Here is a 19,399-nt window from a genome sequence, read left to right on the forward strand (position 1 = left end):
AGAAACATTTTCACTTTAAACTTAAACATCCTAAGTGATTACACTCCGTTATATCATCTCCCTAAAGTGTGTAAATAACTGCCCATGTGTTCACTTTTATTTTTTGAAAAATTACGGGCAGGCCTTATAATCAAATATTTAAACTCATAAATTCTAAACTCAGACAGTGTTTGCAACAGTAGGTTTACCGCGGAACGAAAACTACTAGGTACTCGAATGCTCTCAAGATCAACCACTGATAGATATTTTCAAGATACTCGTTGATATAGGTATTTAAGTAAAATTATTTTAGAACTAACATATGACGTTCCGTTCGCCCTTAAATACAGTCGCCATCAGATACATAGGAGCGGCCGAGGTGGTCAAAAATATCTGAACACGCACTCTAGGGACTTGACAATAGAGGCGTGTTCAGATATTTGTGACCGCCTTGGCCGCGCCGATATATCTGATGGTGACTGTACCTTGGTAAAATGATATAATATCATTTTTAAATATTTATTGAATATCACAATCACAGATACAGGTACAGTATATTTATAAATCAAAATTTTGCTAAGGTTCAAACGTTGTTCATTTTTTCTGATATCATCCTCTATTACGCAGTGATTATGTCTTCGAGTAAATTGAAAACCCAACAAACGGGTGTAGCATTTTTATTTTCCTCTTCTTTTCCACGAGCGTAATAGCCTTTAGGTGAAGCGAAGGTGGCCGGAGCTAAATAAATCAGTGACAAGCCCTTCGTGTGAGGTAATGAACATGATTAAACATGAACTTGTTCTTTATGGAACAACCTGTGTATAAAACATTTTCATCTCGTATAGTATAAGTTATTTTAGAAAATGTATTTTTATCTACTAGCAAAATACACTGTTTTTATTTTAGTTTTAGTTATTTTTATTATAGTTACGTAAATCAATAGTCCTGGACATAAATTTGGTGTTTCTTATACATGAACAAGCAAACAATCCTCTATTTTATAAATAACTAAATAGTAGCAAATGCAACGCGGACTGAAAAACAAACATTCTCTTTTTAAACGTCTCATGTGTAATTGTCAACAAAATGTTAGATACTTTTCTAAAACTTGCAATGAAATGTTGACATGACTTACTTCAAATTAGGTCGGAAAATACTACGTATCCGGTGCGATGAGTGAAGATGATATGAAAAGGAATTTCGTACAGCCTGTTATACCTAGGTCTGTAAAGAACCCTTCTTTTGTTTTTAAACGTCAAAATGTGACACAACGTCTTGTCATTCAACTATCAAATAGTAGTTGATTCGTAATTTGGGTTTAGCTGTGTGAACCTACGAATAAAACAAATTGACTATTTTTTTTTTGTTTCATTGCAAATTTGAGAAAAGTGCTATAGAAATCTGAACAAGAAACGGGGTTCCCGGCTGCATATCCCTATCTGGCCTCGCTACGCTTGGCCGTCTACACTTAGTCTGCAACACTTTGTTTCCCTGCCTCTGTAGTAATGTACTATTACATACGGCAGACATTCAGATCAACAAAACTTTTCCTTTGCATCAACGACACGGCAGCTCTACTCAACCTAAAATCCTATTGTGTACCAACCTACCGACCTTACTTTTTATCTGTCCAATTAAACAGATATTAGAATGGTAATGGATTCATATCAGTTGGCTATCATGCGCGAGAGCGTCTCGCTCGCACTAACACTTGTGTGGAAAAGTCTGACAAGAATGACAGCTAACTGATATGATTCCAATATCATTATTATATCTGTTTGATTTCAGTGCACGTTCGAATTCGCCTGTTAATCTTTTTATGTTCAACTGGTTTTTTGAAAACTAAATATTATGTCCCTTAACATGGATATTTTTTTAAATCTATATTTTATTTTGTTATTGGTATACTGTAGTTATTAGATCCCTTGAAACTTCCGTTAAGTAATCGAATTCAAACAGTTATACGAAAATTAAACTCATTTTACGGTTACGTGACTATTAACCGTAAAATGAGTTTAATTTTGTATAACTGTTTGAAAATGGAGACAGACCTACGGTGCTTGAAACATGTTGCCCAAGTGACTAAAACACGTGAGTTAAGCCGTAAAATTAGTTAATTATCGTTTAAGTACCTATATCATTTTATTAATAACGAAGGGGTGAGTTTCAAGATTCAAGATTCAAAACTTTAATGTCATGAAAATATGTTAGGCAGTCAACAAATGTACAAAGTAGATTAATTAAATAATTATACTTATATTAAATTGAAATTAAACAATAAAACATATTAATATAAATTATGTAAGAATATTACACTTAGAACATAAGAAAATAATGAAATTAAGGAAAAATAATTATAATTCAAAAGCCGATAAAAAATGTCAACCTGGAATATTACCATTTAAAACTTCTTAATACTAATGACTTTCTTAATAATACTGCGGCTTACCAAAGTGCCTCTTTAATCGCCGAGCTTAGTGTATTTTAAATTGTTGTATTAAACCCAATTTTTGTGAATGATTGAATTAACTTCTATGGCACTATTTGCTGTCTGTGGCGTGACCCCGGCGGCTAAAGCATGCACAAGATATCTGATAGTTTATACCTGTGAAATAGCATATGATGTTGTAGAATGAAAGTTCGCTATTTTCCCGTTTCTTATAGACACTATTCATTGTCGTCACCACACACTTCACACATAGCCATGACTTATTGTTAAGAACTATGTTATAAAAAGTATTTAAATTTCCTTCCGACTAAAACTGGAAAAAATTCAATCAAACAATAATATTATAATGCTAATCCGCGAAAACATAATGTGCTAATCAACCAGTGGCAACCGGTTATACTTACATGCGTATTTTCATAAGCAATTAATGTTCCCACCGTCTCAACGCAAAATTAGAATGGATTTCCGCAAAGTAACGCCTGATTATATTTTAAAAAAATCAACATACATCGTCCCATATTTGGTGCCCGCAATAAATGTAGAGAATTCACTATTTTCACCAAGCCATGCATTTTCTCGTGATTTTTAAATTACAACCTATTGTTTGTTTTATGTTACAATATTTTCTACGAGCTCTGGCATGTGTAATTGCAATATTCCGGCATATAAATATGGGTTTCTTTAAATGAAAATATGTGTTCTCTAGTTTTTATTAATGCACTACTTTTGAAAATGCACTACGCTTTTTGTTATGATGTTGATTTATTACTTTTATTCAAAAATAAAGAAAAAGCTAGAAAAAATGGTACAATGCTTGTCACGGAAGGGAATAATTAATCTTTATTATTAGTACATTCTTGTTCAGTTTTACATTTAGTATGGAACTTACGAAACTTTTTAGTATAGTGCATTGTGCTTTAAGAAGGGGATTAATACTAACGAAAGACTGATTTTTAATTAGTTTGTAATTAATTATGCCCATAATATATAATACACACAATTTTTTCATCATATTTGCGAACATAAAATAGTTTTAAGTGCAATAAGTAATAAAATAATCAAGGTAGTGAGAGCAAAATTATATGACGGGTTCTCCAATATCAAACGTATGCTTTAGCGCAAGACAGTGTGCGGTGATGAGCTCGTAGTAAAGCGATAGTTGGACCTTACAAACAGCCACGTGGACTGCCGGGGGTTTACTACAGAATACACGATGATTAAACGCGTTCCAAGATTAATTCTTCATTATCCGTACAGTCAGCGTCAAATACTTTGTAGCAGTCAAAGTGGCCAAATAGTTCGGTACACCATACTAAATATATGGTGTACCGAACTATTTGGCTACTTTGGTTGCTAAAAAGTATTTGACGCTGACTGTACATAATCAACTATCAATATTACACTTTAAACAACATTGAAGAGCAGAAAAAAAATATATTTTCGAGACACTATCACCAATATGCTCAAGTGGAAGTCAAAATACGGTAAAAGTACAGATATCGTCCGCCATTTTATTAATTGTTTGACGTAAAGCCATAAGAGGTACAGACCAGCGAATGGTACAGACCCATTCGGCATGGATTTAAAATTATCCTATAATATTCATTTACAGTACATATGGTGCTACTTTATAGCACTAGTGCGAAAATTAGCATATTACGTTACTGTGTCGAACATTTAAAGGGCCATATGTACTGTAAAACGTTGTACGATACATGTGCGAATAGGCAATTCGCAACTCGTGTCGATTTAAAACACTCCCTTCGGTCGTGTTTTAATTTATCGCCACTCGTTTCGAATTTCCTATTTTTCGCACTTGTATCGTAATGTACTATTATTATTTTTAAAGTACCTAAATGTCGTTTATAACTTGATTTTAATAAATGTTTGAATTATAACCTTCTTAGTTTATATGACTTCCTAAACTTTCCTAGCTTAGGGTTTTTTCCGGGAGATTTAGATTTATCCCAGGAGTTTAGATTCATTTTTTTTAAAGAAGTAGTTTTTAAGTAGGTATCAGGAGATTTGTTTGCTTGTGTATCTCCTACATCATATAAAAGATTTCAGGTTTTAGAAAGAAAGAAGTTAAAGAAGACATGTTCATTAATATAACTTAGGCAGTTTAGGATTCCGTACCCAAAGGGTAAAACGAGACCCTATTACTAAGACTCCGCTGTCCATCCGTCTGTCTGTCTGTCCATCTGTCATCAGGCTTGATCTCATGAACCGTGCTAGCTATCACGGTTGAAATTTTCAAGGATGATGCATTTCTATTGCCGCCATAACAACAAATACTAAAAAATATGGAACCCTCGGTGTGCAAGTCCGACTCGCACTTGTCCGGTTTTATTATGTAACCTCATATTAATTAGTATTATTTGAGCACTAGTATAAGGCTAGTGTTGATTATAGTTGTTAATTCATTAAATTCTAACATTCTGCAAGCGTGTTAAATTGTTTTAAGTTTTCCACAGCGCATTTAAACCGCAAATATCTTCCTTAGTGTTGGCAATAAATGAAGTCTTGTGGTCTTTGAAGAACTCGCTTTAGTTTTATGATTCTACGTTATAAAGACTTCAGTTCAGTCTTTTGTTTGCTCTAAGAAGAACGTTATTATTTAATATGCTATGTTAAGTAAACAAAAGTTACGAGTTTCAGTATTAAGTTTGTGTATTTAAAATATAAATTGTATCAATCTGACAGAAACAACTTATCAAAAAATGTTAGAAAGGATTTGGGACAGTAGAAAAGACCCGAATTGGTAACGAAAAACATTCAAAAGATTCACCTTTAATTTAATATTCCAATTAAAATTTTAAAAACCTTGACAAAATTTAGCTCACACATTGGTTGAGGTTATTAGTTCCAATGAGTGCTGAATATATCTTAAATATAACTGCTTTAATATCCACCGAGAAGGTGGTTCACACTAGTTTAAACTATGAGACGATATTTGTTCCCGAGTAATTGATGTTTATCTGCGTATTATGTTGTACTAAAATATTGATTTTGTCTAATTATTATTAGATGTAACGGTGTCCATTCAATAGAAGCTTTATTGAACTTCTACTGCGGGCAACCTTCCTGTTCTGTGAGATTGACCATTGCCTAATATTTAACGACAAGAGCTAAAAAAATGGACTCTTGAAGATTCCAAGAACTCTAGTCTTTTACATCACTAGTTTCTTTTACTTTGTACGTGTAAAATGTCGTGGCTTAGACCACAAACTTATTATTATCCCGCTGCAGTCTCGGGCGGGTTAATGTGGAAATGGAATAAATGGACTGTCACTAAGATATATTGGCTTACTTTGTTGGTTGTTCTTTTCTATCGCGCGATGCAAGAAATCAGAGTATGCGGTTATCATACTGATGTTTATGCACGCCGCTCCGGTGTGCGAGCAGGACATCGCTATACGTGCATAGCAATGTCCTGCGTGCAGGCCGATGCGCCGTGCGAATCTGCATCCAATGGAAAGACGGCCTTTAATCATTTATCATTCTCAATGCGATCTACATGAATTTGTTTATACACTACCTGAATTTCCAATTAACATAAATATTAAATTAAAATTTTCAAAAAGTTCCTACGCTATATCCAAAAACTATCTATTTTATGCCAAAAATGCCTCACCTCACTTTGGAAAAGAGCTGACATCCTTCAAATGCTGGATTCATTTATTTTTAAACATAGCTAAGAACCACCGCAAGGAAACCCGCTTTCACGTAAAAACCGCGTCAAAATCGGTCCATCCGTTGGAGGGCTGCGGTGCCATAAACCGACAGACAGACATTAACGGCATACATCCACCCCACACACTCCTCGTTTGGTGTCGAGGGTTAAAAACATTCTACATTTATTGCCGTAAAAATATGTTGGGTTTAAAATTTACAAGTTACGCATCTTGCAAATTTGTCGATTTTAAGGAGATGTGTTTTTCTGTCTTACGACACAATACGGGCAGTATAAACAACCTGTAGGGTTAAGATGGTCGGTTCTTTATCATTTGTTACCATGCCTGTCACGTTCTTACAAGTATGTAAGCACGAAAGTGACGTGCATAGTGACAAGTGATAAAAATGGAACCATGCTGCCACCACAGGATATAACAATTTTTTTTATAATTTATTTAGACACACGTATATAGACACATAATTATAAAGAAGTGCGAATTCTACGCAGGCGAAGTCGCGTAGAGTCGCCATCACATATATCGGAGCGGCCGTGTTGCTCACAAATATCTGAACACGCCTCTATTGTCAAGGAGCTAGAGTGCGTGTTCAGATATTTTTGAGCACCTCGGCCGTTCCGATATATGATGCCGACTGAACCTAAGCTAGTACTTACTTCATAATTCCACAATCAACCCGTACTGTTATTATGTTATGCATCGGTCAGCTCTAATGGAGTATCAGGCAGACTAATGGATGCTTACCGCAGCCTGTACTAATCAGTCATAATTAATAACAACTTAACGTCGCGCAAATAGTGCTAGTAGCGCTACACTACGTTTAAATTTCATATTCATATTCATTATTCAATAGTCGCCCGTCTGACCTAGTGGGTGCCTAAGAAGCCGATGGGGTTAAAATAGTAAGGGCATTTATTTGTGTGATGAGCACAGATATTGGTTCCTGAGTCATGTGTGTTTTCTATTTATTTAAGCATTTATATACTATATTTATCATTGTCTTAGTCCCCACAACACAAGCCTTATTGAGCTTCCTGTGTTATTTTTTATTTAAAAACAGGTTGTTGTTTAGTTACGAAAATATTTATCAGTTGATTAATATCACAGTAGATGAGCCATGATATTTAAATCATCGATGCAATTTATTTTCTTTTTCTTTACTGGGTTCGTAATCATGACAATTGTTTATCGATAAACGCCAATTGAAATGTATGTAAATGTATTTATTTCATTTCATTTATAAATGTACGGAAATGACGGAGAAACGGAATTGGCAAGGTTTTTTTCTTGAGTCTGTTCGGAAAGAGAAGAGTCGTGGAATGTATTGGGTCCCATATATTCCACGACTCTTCTCTTTCCGCACAGACTCTAACGATTTCTATTTGGCTAGACCCCCTGTCCATTTTATCCTTCATTTATATTCTATACGATTCCAATTGCTTGCATCAAATTATAGGTTTATTTTTAACTATTGTGGAAAATAGTTTTTCCGTGAATAAATTTTGTTGGATTTTTAGTTTGGCGTTTTGCGAATTGCACCCATTGTGATTAAATTTAAACCATAAAAATACATGATTGTACCTATTATTATGAGCAACTTTTGCTATGAGAGCAACCCTGAAATCTCAAAAAAATATTTTTAGTGTCCCGTACTAAAGTTCAATTCGACAATCGACACGATGTAGGGAAACAAGGTTCTTTTGTGATTTCAGAGTTGCTGCTACGAGTATGTACAAGTTGATCATAGAAATATGTACAATCACGTACATACATATATCTTGTATCACCCAAAAAGCACCCACATAAAACCTACACTTAAATCGATCGCAGTTTGAGTTACCTGTGAACAAGATGCTTGTAACTGCGTCGAAATATCTCGGGAGCTCATAAACAATATAAAAGGTAATCAACTAATCATGGTTCATATGATTTAAGTCCAGTGAAACTAACCATTCAAAACTGTTACCTATATTTCATGCAAATTGAATCTTACGCTCTTATTCCAGTTGACTTGTTTTATATATTTAATAAACTGTACTGAATTACTTCCCGTCCAGCACAAATTGACACAATTGGGTCACATTTTCACATACATTAAAAACGAAATGGATTCAGAAATGGATGGATGGATTTCATGTATAAAGGTCTCCTGAATTTTCAAATAACAGACGTTTTTAATTGCAACTTTAAATAAAATCTTAAATTACGCTTATACTTATAAATTATACGTGTTTCAGTTGGTGGAGTAAAATAAGTAACAAGCTTGTTTGAAGTATTTTTTAATATGAAGTACCCTATTATTCTGTTGTAAAGTTTTTATAATTTTGCCGGTTCAAAACTTTCCCAGACGATCGCCTTGGGATCAAGTTGTGTAAAGATTGTTAATGTTAAATTTTAACGTTTTTAGTTTCAAGTAATCTCTCGAATTTTATACCTACCCAAAAAAATGGATAATATATATTTTTACTTATTGTTTTTTGGGTACCGCTTATTTTACAACCGATGCCAGACATTGAAAAATAATATTACAACTCACTCATTACACAACACAATTGAATAATAATATTATGACTCACTCACTATGCAAGTATATCATAAAATAATAAAATAACTAATTTACCTCTTTCCGTAATTTTGTCTACGTAGAAGTCGTTAATCGAAGTCTGACCCTCCCCTAAATTTTAATTTCCATTCCATTCCCTTAGGGATTGAATTTTGGGATAGTTTTCCATGTTTTATGTCGGGTTATATATTTTGCTATTACATAGTACCAAATATTATTCAAATTCGATTAACCGATGAGCAATAAACATAAGTAACATAACATATAACTACACGATTTTTTATTGACACGATTGATTGAATGGAACATTAAATAATATTAATTGATTTATTTTGTATCTTTATTCCGGATTTTTGCATCATCCTATGAATGTAACAATATAAAATCTGTAAATTCATTAAAGATCACATATACTATAAACCCTTTTATTTACAAAAACGTGTAAATTTGCAAAAAACATTAAATATTTCCAAGAATATAAATTTTTACTAGATACGCAAATCCGTTAGAATAAAACCCACGTTACAAAACCCGATGAAAAGATTTTTTTTCACTTGAATATATACCAAACTAGTTTCTATGGTATTTGTATAAATTTGGCCCAGCTGATTCGGAAAGGTAGCCATCGAGGGCATTTTCAACCCCCCGTAGTAGAGAGTAGAGGTAGTGTACAGTGGTTGATCTGGAAGAGCAGCCGAGTAGGACGCAATACCAGTCATAATTTTTGACAAGCATGTACCACCAAAGTACGCAACTCAGCGCAGTCGCACGCTCAGTTCAGTCGAGCTAGGACCTGTAGCAGCGGTGCCTGGCCAGAGCAAGCTTGCGCCAGCACCGCCACCACCGCCCGAGCCTACTGACGGCACTGATGCGTTTCTGTGGTCGGACTGCAACGAGGGCCTTGCGACGGGCGCAGTAGCCGGTGCAATGGGCGGTTCCGTCGCCGGCCAGGCGGTTGTCGATACCCCGGCGGAGAGCGAACCCCCCCCCGGGAAGGATATTTGATGCGGAACAAAAACTAAGGTGGAGGAACTGTAGTAAACGTACTTTTAGATATAACGCGCGGCTGCGCCCGCGCCTGATTAGTCATTAAATAACTACCACACTGTCCATACGTGTGTTTGACTCAGTCCTCCGGCCATAACGTTACAACAGATACAAGGACCTAAATTTTTTGATGCTACCTACAATATGAAATGAGTGCGAACCAACCAAGTGCGAGTTGGACTCGCGCACGGCGGGTTCCGTACCATTATCTATAAAAACGGTAAACAAAAAACATTTCTGTTGAATGGGAGCCCCCTTAAATATTGATTATATTCCATTGTTTTGTATTTGTTGTTATAGCGGCAGCAGAACTACATCATCTTTGAAAATTTTAACTAACTGGCTTGGCGAAAGACGGACAGATAGACAGACGGACGGACAGCGGAGTCTTAGTAATGGGATCGCGTTTTACTCTTTGGGTACGGAACCCTAAAAAGTATGGTGCCTAAAGTAGCAGCTTAATTGAAAATAAAACGCAGATGACCGATTTATTTTTTTATTTAACCGAATAAAATAAATACACCCTTATGAGTAAAATATCAGTATTTGAATTACATTACTTACTTTACGAGTCAACACAATAATAAATGTGACTATAAACTTGCTCTTAACACAGATATCTTTTAAGAAAAATACATTAAAATACGACTATAAATATTGCCGATAGAATATTGAGATTAACACCAAATCGTTTTATTGCTGGAAACATGAAACATCAATAGATACAACCATTTAGTACAAGGATATCGATTAAACTTTATGAACCACCCCACGAATAAAATCTCAACGTCAATATTGAACTTGATTTGGTTGTCATTGGGATTCAAGCAAACAACTTTAATTTGCCGAGTTTTAAGTTTTTAAGTTGTATCGTTGCAGAGATTTTGACTTTGAATATGCATATCAGATCAATTCAAGCAAGGTAGTTTAGGTTGTGGTTTTTACTGAATTACCTTTGATTTACCAAGATCAACGAGCCAATGAGCCAACCGTATTCTGCTTCAACTAATGTAGCCTTGGGCTACAAGCAAACGCTTGCAAACTCACTCGAAACTGACGCCTGCAACGGCAAAATTTTCGGAAATTTAATTCTTGTTATGTGTGTGTTAAAAAGCCTATAGCTCACTAAACTTTATTAATTTATTGTTATTACTGTGTAGGATGAAAATGTACACTAGATTAAGTAATTACATTGTACTAAATTATGTTTAATATGGAACTGAAAAAAAAAACTTCTTATACTTTCACAAATGTCGTAAGAAAATTTCCACACTTAAAGATTCACATTCGTTTTTAACGAATATGAGGCGCTTAATGCTGCAAACGTCAGCTTCTCAGCGTAGTTTTCCAGGGACACTTTATTAACCGAAGTGCATGTTTAACAACATCAATCATGAATTATGTTTTTTTAACCGACGTAAATGTTTTTACATTCTCATATCCTTTACTTGCATGTTACATAGTGTATTCATCAGTGACACAATCCACTCTTGATCTTTTATAATGTAAGTATTCCCAACTCATTATTACAACAGTAGTAATGCACAGATCTAGATCAATCTTACTTACTAGGCTACAATCATATTTAAAGAAATGGAATTACGTTAAGCTTTCCCTTGAACAATGAAAGATAACAGTAAATATACGTTATACCAACAACATACAACAGTGATATACATTCGCTAAGTGGCTTATTCTAAATGATATGTACGATCATAGACCGGCGGCGTCACATTTTGGTTCACGCCACCGTCCCGATATGTTTGTGCTGGTTCTTTTGTCCATTATCGATCCTAATTTCCACCGACGTGTGGAAAAAGCATTTTTTTTTTCATTGCCGTAGTCATATTTCAGGCGAGTCATATTTGAAACGCGTACACGTCAATGGCTATTTGGTCTCATTACCTATATATATTAAGTAAATACGTAGATAAATATTGTAAACATTGTGTGATATTGATATAAGTAAATATTATTTAAACAGCTAAATACGTAGTGCTTTCATAGTAAGTATGTATAATAACTTGCCTCAGATCATCTACAGTTTAGTAAGACACGAAGATAATAAATGTTTCACTACATAATAACTTGAATAAAACACGACACTAAATATCATCGAGAGACGTCAATATTATGAGAAAATGGTTATACTTTTAATATAATCTAAAAACATGTAGATACATTTAATAAGTGTATGAAATGGTATGTTTTTCTTAATTTATCAGGTTTTTCGACTCTGATTAATATTAATATTTAATAAGTATATAATCGTGACATAAAGGTGCAATATTGTAAAGTGTATAGAGTATATATTTGTGCTTACAAATCACTACATCACATTAATTAGAATACCTTAATTTTATTTATCAATATCAAATACGTGCAGTCAACTGAATTTGGTACCAACATCGTGTTCAATTGATTTAATTATTGCGATAACTCCAATAAACGTATTACCAAGACTATCTAAGCCACTTTAAAAAAAATGTTAAAATGTTGCAACTAAAACATAAACTGAAACAAATTGACAGGCGTAATCGAATTTTAGTAATTCGATCTGTTTTTTATATGATACTGATCTGTCAATGTTAAAAGTGACGTTTTTGCTTGAAGAAAAGTCAATTTTGATACTGAGAGATCAGTATCACAATATCGAAAATAGATCGAATAACTACAACTCGAATACGCCTATGTGTTAACAAGAAATGTACGTATAATAACATAGTATACACTTAAATATTGATCATATATCATAAAACTTTAATGTTATTTTGAGGAGACAACAACGTGCTTTTCTATCCGTTTCTATTTGTAATTGTTACCTTAAATACTATATCCTAAGATTGCCTTCAATAACATGCTTAGTGTAGAAAATACAATAACGAATGCAATGTGAATAGGACTATGCCTATTCAATCTCGCGTCATGCATTCATTAAACATTTTCTTTAGCAACATTCACAAATGTAAATATAATTACTTCATTTGATTTTCAGCTCTCCAGCTGACCACTTTCTTATATTGGATAGTGACTTCTCTTGCGTAAACATACAACACTCTTTGTTGTGCTTGAGAAATTTTCATTATTTTTTCCGAGTCACCGATGATTGCCATGCGGGAAATTGAGCTCGTGGTGGAGTAGTAAATATTGGTCGAACATTACTCTCTCATGTATATGTTCCTTAATTTTTTTATTTTAGTTACCTTTTATTTTACTTATTTATAATTCAGACCACTAATGGATATGTTTTTAGTTTTCAAGATTACCCTTGTTTATAATTTTTTTACTGATAATATTTTTTATACAAAAATTGGCGAAAATATATTTCCACTAAATTTTAGAACATTATTTTGTATGAAGCTCGAAGGTGAATTTATTAAAACTCGTTTTAATAGAAATTCTGGTTTTAATCCAATTTACTTTAACTTTGCCTTTAAACTTAGGCTAGTACCCTATTATATATTAGATCCGATTCCATTTTTTTTTACAATATCAATGGGTTTTTGTTTGTATAAAACATAACATTTTAAAGATTTAGTTTTTTTTAAATGAATGCAGGCAATGCTTAAAGTCACATTTATTACCACGCGCTATCTAATATCGATAAAACTTTTACAGCAAATATACCTAAGCTTTATTTGATTTAACGCTACAAAAAAGAAGATAGTGACTAACTGAAAAGATATAAGTAAGAACTATGATTTAGATTATTGAATAACCGCCTTTTTAAATTATAATTATGATCCCTCCTGGGTACTCGTTAATTTTGAGACTCGTCAAATATTTTAAACATGATATAATAATGATTGGAATATTGCTAAATGTAACTTCAGCCAACAATCAAAGTAATAATCTAACATATTAACAGCATATAATTAGTTTACTTAGAAAATAATTACCTAACACTTATTTCACTACTCCTATTTCTACGTCAAATAGAACATTTAGGGGCTCTATTTGTAAATTTAAATGTCACTTTAAATAAAGAATTCATACAAAATAATAGTATTTAAAGTAAATCATTTGTAAACTTTTACTAAATAGCAAAAGAGAGGTAGATAATTGGAAGAAATAAATCCAGAATCACAGAAAGTGTAATAATGAAAGAGAATATATAGTTTAGTTCGTAAATTAAAATACACGAGCCCCGCTCATCTCGCACGATAAGAGTAGAATACAGTTATATTATTTTATAGTCAACATCGTAAATGCGCAAAAGCTTTCCTAATAAGTATTTATAAGATTACGTTTTAAATTGTATGGATAAACTATAAAAAAATATTATAAGTTTTCATTTCAAATTTTAAGGTTCTGTAAAGTTTCAAATCATATTTGTGCCTAAGTTGTGTATCTCTTTGTTGTAATCACATAAAACGGCTCTTGCAAGGCCCTTAGACAAATATAGGGTTTGCAATCCGGATCCGAAATGTATTAAATTATCCAGATCTGGATCCGGATCCACGGATCTTCCCACACATTCCAGATCCGTCGTGCAAACCCTAGACAAATGTTATGCGTCGACAGACGCATGTCATTAACAATGAAGCACGTCTCCAGTGATACTAATAAAATGCCGAACTGTAGTTGATAATATACTACTCTTTGGTTGTTACATTACTCATTAGTAAGGCATGCCGTAAGAGGTCTTCTAAAATGTAAAAATACTCACAGTATCACACTTACTTTTAACTCGTTAAAACCTTTACTATCACAAGCTACCGCTCCAAAATACTAATTTATCAGCCCAAATTGATATGTATCGAGTTTTCGCACAAATTCATCACGTTACTAAATATCGAACCAAGTATAAAGCGAAGGGGGACTTCAAGCTATCCGGCCACAGCTAGCTTGGAGGCAGCCTTGGCTGAAACTTAAAAGGGTTAACTTAAGAGTGTATATTTACTTTTAGTAGAGCCACCTGGTGACGATTGCGAGGAGGAAGTTTGTGACGGAAATGCCACAGCGGAGTGCGCTGTTGGGGCGATCGTAGGCAGGTTTCCTCTTGCAATTCATCTTCTCGAGTGGCATTTTGGCGACGCTGTACTCGCGGTGCTCGCTGACCATTGTGCAGACGGTACGTTTCTTCTGCATCATCTCGTCGTCGCGGTCGCGTAGCCCCGCCAGCCACGCCTCGTACCAGGCCAGCTCACAGTCACAGATCAACGGGTTGTCTAAAACAAAAAACAAAACATCAACTCCAATGTTCCCTATATTTTTGTAGTCTGTACTCTCAGTTCGTTAGAATTAGCCTTTTTTAACCTTTTTAATTCTAAAACAGTAACTATTCTCTTTGATTTGATCAATGATTAATAATGATAATGCACTAATGACACAAATGAAGACCTTTAAGAAATATTATAATTATTATAATATTTGTATGACGTTTGTAAACTACAGTACACTACTACATTCTTGTTCTTCTCGGCTTTCACGAGATTCTCATCATGGGGGATGGTGATGTCGACGAGCATGGCCCGACGTTGCGATCGATCTATTATCACGATGTCAGGCATATTGGCTACAATAGCCCGTACAGTGATGACAGATCGATCCCAATAGAGCGTGGCACGACTATTTTAGAGAACTGGCACAGATAAGTACTTGTAGTACGGTAATTCGCGGTCCATAAGGCCGTATAGAAAGGCAAGTTGCTGGTGAATAATCCTGGCTACGAGATCATGTCTGTGCAAGTACTCACCGTTAGCAAGATGAGAACAACCGGAAATGATATGTCTGAGTGACTCTCCGGGACGGCAAATAATTAGCTAATCGTGACATATATATTTTTTACAGTGCTTTAGTTTTTAACTGTTATACCTACTGTATATATTTTTGGATTAAATTAATAGATCATGATTTTTACCCATAATATCGACAACTCGCAGCGTGTCCAGGATGGGCTCCATGATCTCCTCGGGGATGTGCTGCAGCTTGTTGTTCTGCAGGTTGAGCGTCTCCAGCGAGTTGAGGTTGTCGAAACCCATTGTTGGCAGCTGGTGGACCCTAGAGACAAAATACGTTTTACATTATGAAACAAGTGACGATTATATGTTGTTTTATTGTGTATGCTAAGAGTTATTGATCTGTTTTAGTAGGTGATTATTATATTGGCTGAATATTTTCTTGAATCTGAGAGGTGATGCTTTTGAAACGATTGAGAAATTCTTTAGACTAGAACAAAACTCCTTTGTGAGGTATTTCACGTTTCAAGGTTATTAAGTTACTGAAGTGATAAAAATACTCATAAACTGGTTTGAGGTGAAGTAGATATCTGACGATGTGATATATAAGTGAATGGACACTATAAATGAAATCCATTAATTAAAAAAAATTAAACTGTTTATTATCATAAAAATTAAAAAAAATACTACCAGATTACTTAGCATAATGTACTTTTTATATTTTATTTAGATTGTTAAATAGCTAAGAAGTGTGAAGTTTTATATCTAACTACGTTATTATTAGTACTTCATTAATATAGTAAGTTTAATTTTCTGCTTTAATTTTTAAAATTAACAACTTATTTATTCAAGCAGTGCTTTTTTTAACATTAGTTTAAGCTTATGAGCGTTACCTTCTTCTAGGTTATCTATTATATGTCTGGGAAGACTATTTGGGAAGATAAAGTGTCTATAAGCACTTTTTCAGCTGCACGTACATGTAAGTGAATGAATTTAATAATGTCTTAAAGGTGTGTTATTGTAAACGTTTTTTTAAACCTAAAAAATCTTGTAGACAAAAACCATTTATTAAAAAAATGGCACTTTGCTCATTATTTCATTAATATCTAAGTCAATATCACCATTGAACGAGATGAATAAAGAAAGAAGAAGATTACTAATTTAACCTACATTGTTCCACATTCTTACGGAGTAATATTTTTACACAAAAGCGGGACATCTTAAACTCTCGGCTCGTAAAACCTCACAATACCTACTGCAAACTTTTGTCTAATTAATCAAGATCCTACCCTTTATGAGATTTAGTCTCAGGAGTTGAGCAAACAACGCTACTCTAGAAATTAATCAAAACCACACGAAACGAGAAGGATATTTGATGAATTAAGCTAAGGCTACTCAGCTAGGAATCAAAGGGAAATTTTGAAATGTATAAAAGATAGGTAAGATTTTACTCTTCAAAAACGGATGAGAAGTTTGCTTTTTATCTACACGAATAGCAAAGTAATTTGACGCAAATTCTGAATATATTCTTCATATTCGCTGGTAGATTTTATTAAGTAATGATTTTTAATAATAAATATTTAATCCGTCCCTGCGTCTATTTGGATTTTATTTGTTTAGTATTTTCTTTGCGTTGGTGTTATGAAACTTTTTGTGTTCCACTCAATAGCAAAGGTTGTTTAACCCTCGTGCCTTGAAACCCTCGCAAAACTCAAAACTCCACTATTTTAATTCGATTTTGGAATTTTCGCTTGCTCGGATCTCAATATTATCACGAGACAACTTAGTCCTTGTAAAAGAAATACCTATTAACGTATTTTTTATAGAGACACTCTTACAGAAATTGACTAAGCCCACGGTAAACTCAAGAAGGCTTGTATTGTGTGTAATCAGACAACGATATATATAGTAAACTGTATACAAATACTTAATACATGTAACTCTTTTATATTTGTTAAGTTATTTAAAGAAAGCACGTAATGGCATATCATTTGGTTGCGTTCGTTAAAGCGTTTGATTTAATTTTATTATAAAATGATAATTTGTTATACCTACTTAGTTCTTCAAATTGCCCCCAAATATAACAAGACGAAATTTTTTAAATAGAAATTGTAGACGATTTTATTTTGATGTCTGGGAGTAAATCATTGGAAAACAATTTCTTCCAGAAATCAAACTAGGTCGTACACTCGGTACATCAATTCGAAACCATTTGCTTTGTTTTAGAAACCCTTCTTCTTCTTCTGGTGCCATGCCCAGTCTAATGGGCGTCGGCGGTCAGCATGGCATTCAGCTCTCTGGTCTTTGCCAATCTCTTGAGGGTGGCTGCGTCTTTTGTATGCGTCCAGTCTTTAATGTTATTTATCCATTTATTTCTAGGTCTACCTCTCCCTCTTTTTCCCTCATACTTTCCCTCGATGATTGTCTGTAATAAGTCGTATTTCTTATTTCTATAGATGTGACCCAGATAGGCTGTTTTTCTTTTCTTAATGATGTTGAGTATTTCTGGTTTCTTCCTCATTCTACGTAGTACTTCTTCATTCGTAATGTGACTGGTCCATGAGATTTTTAACATTCTGCGGTAGAGCCACATCTCGAAGGCAGCAAGTCTGTCTGTTGTGTATTTATTCATCGTCCATGCCTCCATGCCATATAGTAGGATGGATATTATGTAGCATTTGACGAGTCTCCATCTAAGTTTGATATTTATGCTTCTATTTGTAAACAGTGATTTCATTGATATAAATGTGTTCCTTGCAATTTCTATTCTTGTTTTAATCTCCTGGTCTGGGTCCCAACTTTCATTGAACCACGCTCCTAAATATCTATACTGTTTAACTTTATCTATCGCTTGATTATCAATTATTAGGTGTGTTGTGTCCACTCTACCGGGAAATTTGGAAACTACCATGTATTTTGTCTTCTTTACATTCATTTTCAGTCCTAGATTCTTTAGTGAGGTATTTAACTTGTTGATTAGTATTTGTAGATCTTCTATGTTATTTGCTAAAATGGCGGTGTCATCAGCAAATCTTAGATTGTTAATGTTTCTTCCATTGATCTTTATACCTTCCTCTGCTTCATCGAATGCTTCTTTGAATGCGTGTTCTGAGTACAAGTTGAAAAGCGATGGGGATAAGACACAGCCTTGGCGCACTCCTTTAAGTATATGGATGTTGTTTGTGCTACTATAATCTAGTTTTACGTTTGCTGTTTGATTCCAATAAAGATGTTTTATAATTCTCTTATCCTTGCTATCTATTTCAGTTTTATCTATTATTTGCATTAGTTTGTCGTGTTTTACATTATCGAACGCTTTTTCGAAGTCGATGAAGCAGATGTAGACGTTTTGATCCATTTCTAAACATTTCTGAGTTAAAATCTGAATTGAAGTTAGTGCTTCTCTGGTACCAAGACCATTCCTAAAACCAAAGTGTGTGTCACTAATTTCTTTGTCTATTTTGTAGTGTATCCTGGATAATATTACTTTTAAAAATATTTTTAGGGCGTGGCTCATTAGACTTATCAATCTATATTCGTTACACGTTTTTGCATTGGCTTTCTTCGGAAGTGTTATGAAGGTAGAGTGTAGCCAGTCGGCTGGCATCCTGCCAGACTCGTATATTAAATTAAATAGTTTTGTCAATACTTTAATGTTCTCTTCTGAAAGTAATTTAATAATTTCGATGTATATACCGTCAGGACCCGGCGCTTTGCCTGATTTCATATTACTGATAGCTCTTTCTATTTCATGGCTAAGTATTAATGGACCGTCGTAAGTATTTTCTTCTTCTGGAATTGATTCTGACCTGTTGTCTTGAAAGAGTTTCTCTACATATGTTTCCCAAGTCTTGTTTATTTTTTCTATATCCGTTACAAGTTGGTTCTGATCGTTAAATAATTTGGCTACTGTTTTCTTCCTATTTGTTTTCGTAAATTCTTTTACTTTTTTGTGTAAGTTGAAGCTATCATGTTTCTTTTCCAACTC

The 19,399-nt window shown here is 34.0% G+C and overlaps 1 protein-coding gene across 4 annotated transcripts in view; it reads right to left on the bottom strand.

Annotated features, from left to right (window-relative positions):
* Positions 1–10,212: 10,212 nt before the first annotated feature.
* Positions 10,213–19,399, bottom strand: part of LOC133521522 (slit homolog 2 protein) — a 144,494-nt gene continuing 135,307 nt past the window's right edge. For all 4 annotated transcript variants that reach the window (XM_061856525.1, XM_061856526.1, XM_061856528.1 and 1 more), the window contains 2 exons: positions 15,594–15,733; positions 10,213–14,901 (listed from right to left, as the gene is read on the bottom strand). In XM_061856525.1, coding sequence (XP_061712509.1) covers positions 14,636–14,901; positions 15,594–15,733 — 406 coding nt within the window. In that variant the 3' untranslated portion in view covers positions 10,213–14,635. The remainder of the gene's footprint in view (positions 14,902–15,593; positions 15,734–19,399) is intronic.

The sequence above is a fragment of the Cydia pomonella genome, chromosome 9, assembly GCF_033807575.1.
Source record: "Cydia pomonella isolate Wapato2018A chromosome 9, ilCydPomo1, whole genome shotgun sequence".
NCBI lineage: Eukaryota > Metazoa > Arthropoda > Insecta > Lepidoptera > Tortricidae > Cydia > Cydia pomonella.